General features: G+C 39.6%; 1 protein-coding gene across 2 annotated transcripts; it reads right to left on the bottom strand.

Annotated features, from left to right (window-relative positions):
• Positions 1-362: 362 nt before the first annotated feature.
• On the bottom strand, positions 363-3,254 carry LOC131690439 (uncharacterized). 2 transcript variants are annotated; one of them, XM_058976209.1, is made up of 4 exons: positions 3,159-3,254; positions 2,959-3,041; positions 1,528-2,904; positions 363-1,473 (listed from the first exon to the last, which is right to left on the bottom strand). In XM_058976209.1, exons 3-4 carry the CDS (start codon positions 2,884-2,886, stop codon positions 1,015-1,017), a joined length of 1,818 nt encoding a protein of 605 aa, XP_058832192.1. In that variant the 5' UTR covers positions 2,887-2,904; positions 2,959-3,041; positions 3,159-3,254; the 3' UTR covers positions 363-1,014. The 2 variants fall into 2 exon arrangements, with proteins under 2 accessions (XP_058832192.1, XP_058832193.1); XM_058976210.1 differs by lacking the exon at positions 2,959-3,041 and having other exon boundaries at positions 3,159-3,237.
• Between the last annotated feature and the right edge of the window lie 2,795 nt (positions 3,255-6,049).

The raw sequence follows: 6,049 nt of genomic DNA, 5'->3' as shown, positions 1-6,049 counted from the left end.
GTATCGATTTAGATTTCTTTTAAAAGTAAGATAGAAAAAATGTGTGTCCGTCGTAATGCAGAATAAAGTACGATTCGCACGATACATCAGACTTCCGTCACCGGTACGGAACGTCAAGATTAGTTACATGCACTTAAAAGGAAGAATTCACACACATCAACGTCACGGAACGTTTTGACGTACGGTACATGTGAACTAGCACAAGAGAAAAGTATTAAACTTATCCTGGCGGAACGGTTACGTTCCGTTGACGTTGACGGAAGCTGATGTAACATCTGAATCGTCCTCAAAGGTTTTCTGTTTTAAGCTGTCAATTCGTTCACAGTTGGGAAATATTCCAAATTTCAAAAATCTCATCCATATAATTTGCAAATAGGTGTATTTAATATAAATCGTTTGTTCGTATAGTAAAAATACTTAAAGCTATTTATTGTAGGAATTTGCAGTCCTATATACAATTCCTTATCCACTTACAACGCCATTAGAATAAGTAAAGGTAGCGTGCAAGCGTGATGACAATTTGAAAAGTTATGACACAGCCTATAAATCGAAAAACAATCGAAAAATGTTAGCAACCGAGAATATGGCAGTAAGGCACTCGTCTTTACAGCCACGTCAAACACGACTACTGTATAGCAAAAGCCGTTCTCGGAACATCATACCGAAACGATACTTTTCTTTTCAGAATAGCGGCCCTCACACGAGACAACACTAATGTAACTACAACGAATATTGATAATACTCGCTGAGAAACCCAAAAACTGTCTACAAATCGTCTAGCACTGGTCCAATAATGGACATCTGTTGAACGATCAGTTGAACAGTGCCCAAGAATGTATCTACATTGGACGATTTACAATTATTCCATTCTTCAGGGAGTATTTTTGATGCAAAAACTGGATTAACGATTTGAATTCAAATGGGATCGAGGTCTTGATGGAAATTCCCTCAGTATAGTATTGTTCGTGTAAGAGCCGATTTCCGAAAACGGCGATCCCAGTTTTGTGCACAGTTTCATGTAACAAGCGCATGCGACGGAGCGGTTGCCTGCAGGAAAGCTTGCTGAGAGGTATTCGGCGAACCGGTAGACTGGAAACTGTTATTTAGATCAGCTCCATCCTGTCCACCCAATTCTTGCTGTTGAAGACGTGCCATCAGCAGCTGCTGGCGCTGCTTTTCGTTTACCATTTTTAGATAAACTTTCACCGTGATGAAGGTAACGATGAAAACACCACACACAATACCCACGATAGCCCATGGGGAAAATGCTGGCTGCTCGTAATGTATTCCAGCGACGTGCGTTCGCTCGAGAACTGCACTCTCGGTGTTTTTGCCAGCAAGGATCACCTTATTGTTGTCACTAGCGGAAATGATGCGCGACTGATCCCGGGTTACCACAGCCGGTAACTGGAAGCCAAAAGTGTGCGGCTCAACAGTACCACCCAATTGTGGTACGTATTGAAGTATTACGTCCTGGAACAAAATGTGTAAAAGAACGAAACAATCGTAAAACTTTCTCTAAAATACCTGTGATCTCACGTGACACATTCGAATCAACTTGAGCATTCCAACTCCTCCTATTTCGACAAATCTTTTAGTCGTTAAACCATAGTTAACCTCAATCATGGTCCTGTTTGGTACCGCATAGACCCAACGATTTGGATCAGCCAACTGGATCCAAATCTGATGTCTGAGCTGTAGACGACTAACACGGCAATCCGAATCAAAATTAGTTCTATTAAAAAACGTTGCCACGATGCAATCTTCCGCCGAGGAGAGATTTTTTATCAAATGATGTGTGTTACAGAGCGCAATATCGTTCAAGTGATTACAGCTTTTGTACTCAGCATAATTCATCACCATCCCCAGGTTGCGCCCATCGTTATAAACTAACACATCATTTCCAAGAGGAAACATCTTCAGAATACCGGCCTCCATTGTCGGAACACTGGTTCCTTTTAGTGTAGTATATTCAATAGTTTCACATAGCGGTAGTAAAATGTTGACCTTCATTTTGCAGTCGTCAACAAGTGCCACTACTTTCGACAATGGATACATTTTTATTACCCCTCGTAGATCCAATGATACCGGAAAGGTAAAACCCACGGGAAGAATCTTTTGCAATTTTTCAAGCTCTTTCAACAAGCGATTGGGACTAACAATGTCATCGCTAAGAGACATCGTGCTGGACGACTGGAGAAGCTTCATAAACAGCTCCTTTTTCCTGAGTATCTTGTTCAACAAGATATCCATTATCAGTAACTGACCTTCACGAGTGTAATCGATGGTGCCTGGTTTCTTTGGATCCAGCTTGAACATGTTACCGCTGAGCGCTGCAATCGCTTCATTTGTACTGTTGAAGAAATGTTCGACCGTCGATGTCTGCGTATCGATTTGCTCGTCAATCTTTTTAAAATTCCCATCTATTTCATCTCTATCATCGTCATCCATCAGTCCAAACCAGGATCTCAAAATACCCCTCTTTTGACGTCCGTTTCCCTTGCAAAAACTTTCCAGTAAACTCTTAAAATCGTTTAGCTCTCGTGTCAGATCCACAATATTCCCGATACTCTCACAGCTACCGGAAAACTTGCTTTTCAGCTCCCGGCAGGCCTGTATCAGTTTATCGACACTAGCGTTTGCGAGTGTAATCTCGTCCACAAACTCCTTCAGCTCGTAGTCCGCTTGAAGCGTCCAAGTGCTGATCTGAATCTTTACCGGCTTCAATTTCTCGAAATAGATCCCATCGCTGTAGATTGGAATATTGCTGACGGGTAAATCCCCTATGGCATCCACCTTTGGGGACTCCGCTACTATTTGGAGCAGTAGTAACAGCAGTATTTGAGGGCGAGGCAATCCCTTCGCAAATGAACGAATTCTTACCATGATAGTTGCGTAATTCGACTGAAATTAAAAAAAAATAACGCAATCCAATTGAATTAGCCTGAAAACACTCACCGATCAAAATGTATAGAAACGTAGATTGACTTTTTTCAATCGCTCAAGGAAATTCGCTGAAAAGCATTGCCACTACTATGCGACTATGAACGTGATGAAAAAGATACCGAAGATAATCAAACGACATTCGAATTTCAAAAACAATTAATACCTTCGTATTTAATTAGACCAATTTAAATTGAATGCACAAGATTACTCACCTATCAGATCCGAATTCGAGAAAAAATAATATGACAAAATCCGGGAGGAATAAAAGGGTATCTGTTGTGTAAAATATTGTAAATATACACGCTTTTTAGTTTCACTCACTTTCTACTGGAATCAACACAGCGGGGAAAAAAGGCCAGCAGGAAAAACGATCGCTGCGCCACCTACATGTCAAAAATTAAACTACAACGCCACGCCTTTTCCCGCTAACTTCACACACTCTGGCAGGAAAAAATAATATATGCTCCGCCTTTTCCCGCTAACTTCACACATTCTAGCAGGAAAAAGAAATATATGCCCCACCTTTTCCTGCTAACTTCACACAATCTAGCAAGGAAAACAACAGTATGGCCCGCCTTTACCTGCTAACATCACACAATCTAGCAAGGTAAACAAATATAAGGGACCGCCTTTTCCTGCTAAGTTTACAGAATCTAGCCAGAAAAATAAAAAATTCCTGCTATCTTCCACAACATGGTAGAAAAAATTGAAAAAAAATCTCGCAAATTTTCCTAACTTTGTATTTTCAAGAGTACCTAAATGTATACCGCTGGTTACATACTTTCATTTTTCACGCAGATGAACGGCGCATTCCATCAAATTAGCGGCAGAAAAAATTTAATTTAGTTGTTAGGGGGCAAACAAAAAAGATAGCAAATTAGACATTTAACGATACGACGGATTGATTTTTGGAAAAACGTAGTTCTAGATAATCAAATTGGTGTTAAAGAAAATGAAAGAGTCGAACACTGCCGCTAGAAGCATAATTGTCCCATGTGTATAGGGTTTCCCATAGCACATGGGACAGTTATGCTTCTAGCGGCAGAACACAACCTGATCAAATGGGTCGTTAGACCAAAAGGCATCGATTCAATTGAAAAATATATGCATTATATAGTATTTTGGCGTTTTATTTTTGCAAATATACTGGGTCCATATGGAAGAGGTAATTTTTGTTATAACTAGTTTCGTTTTCCCTCTCGTGAGGCTTTTTCCTACAGCTCAGTTGGCTACATGTTAAAGGTGGTAAAATCATGAAGCACTTCAGCACCAATATCTTCCTCATTGGAGTCCAACCTATCACTGACATTCACATTCAAACTTGATTAATTCATAATACTTCTTTAGCAGCTTTCTAGTTCCCTCTTGAGCGTTCCCCGTAATTCGGATTGCTAGACGGAAACTTATATTTTCATAAACCTCATTAGAGTACAGTTCGAACGCAGACCCTATCATCCAATGCAGCGACCAAAACAGGCGTAGGCTTTCCATGGACAGTCTGGCTTACTGTCAGCAATCATTGCACTACGGCACACAGTGGGACGGAATCAAAAAAAGCCGGACATTGATATTTGGGACGAAATTATTGGTTAAGGCACTTTAATGTCTTCGGAAAGATTTCTTTATTTTTTAAGTAGTTTAATATAATGTTGGGAAATTTTTATTTAGGTGGGTATATACACAGTTTAATATAACATTATATTCAACTACTTAAAAAATAAAGAAACCTTTCCGAAGACATCAAAGTGCCATAACCAATAGTTTCGTCGCAAGAATTTAAATGTCCGGCTTTTTTGATTCCGCCCCACTGTGCGGCACTGGAAAATCGAGAGAGACTAATTAGACTCTCCTTCCTGCAGTACGACCGCTTCATATTGCTCGATGAATCTGGAAGTAATCATCAAGGTTACAGGTTACTATGCATCGATTATTTCAAGCTTTTGCATCTAACGGATGTAGTTTTTTCGAACAAACCCTGCTGATTATTATTTCTATTTATAACAATTTTAAAATAATCTATAGGAAATAAATGTTTGGCAATGAAATAACCATGCTTCTAACAAAATAAAAGAAAAAGCTGACAGTTTTCGGATCGGTATGCTTGCGAGCCTGATCTTGCTTCTGGTTATCCTCCTTGTCACAACTTTTTTATCATAGTCATCTTGTTTACTATTCCTCTTATTGTTTCGTCACGTAAGACTCAGCTGCAAGGCCAAGGGAGTGGTATCTTTGGGGCGCTTGAGCACAATGTCTTTTATGTTGAAATCCTGTATGTAGCTGACCATCACCAAAGTCGATAGATTCATCATACTCTTTAAGCAATTTATCAGTTCCTTGCTGAACCTTCCCCAACCCTAGAATGGTAAAGGGTAATGCACTGGTTTCATATACAGCTCAGCGTATATTCAAGCCCTATCCAAGAAGGATTTTTAGTGACAAGGGGCGTGACACTCCCAATACATTATATCTTATAAAATTATAATGTTTTGGTAGAAATATAATTTTATAGACTATTATGATTTCAATAAGTTTCGAAGTTCTATTCGAACTTATTCTAATTAAATAAGAAATCTGGATACCGCAGAAGCTAAACTATTTATGAAACAGCGGGTATGAGTAAATAAGTAATACTGATCGTCAGACAACTTACTATTTTTCTACTCTTCCAAAAGGTTGAACGAACACCGACGGAATTATACATGGAAGGTGAGCACCACGTTTCGGTCATAAGTCGATAAGTAAAAGTTGCTCACGAGATCACGAGGACAAAAATGTTGCTTTGAAGGCATGACACTCGGTTGCGATTAGACAATATTAACAGCTGCAACAGGTTAAGCTCAATTCGCGTGAGCATCGAACACACCCTTTGCAGCACTATGGCGTCGAATTTTATGTTCAATCGCAGAAGGGGCGACAAATCTAGAGGTTTCGTAGAAACCGTTTTACCGTGACGGAAACGAACAGATCTTTCCTACTCGTTATATCGCAATCGAGGTCCATTTTTTACAAATGGTACATAGACGAGGGTCAAGTGCAATTCATCTTCATCTGAAAAGAATAGAGAATTTTGTGCATCGTTTGTTTTTATGCGCTCGTAACAACT

This window comes from Topomyia yanbarensis, chromosome 3, assembly GCF_030247195.1.
Source record: "Topomyia yanbarensis strain Yona2022 chromosome 3, ASM3024719v1, whole genome shotgun sequence".
In the NCBI taxonomy this organism is placed as follows: domain Eukaryota; kingdom Metazoa; phylum Arthropoda; class Insecta; order Diptera; family Culicidae; genus Topomyia; species Topomyia yanbarensis.
This window is presented reverse-complemented; position numbering and strand designations above follow the sequence as displayed.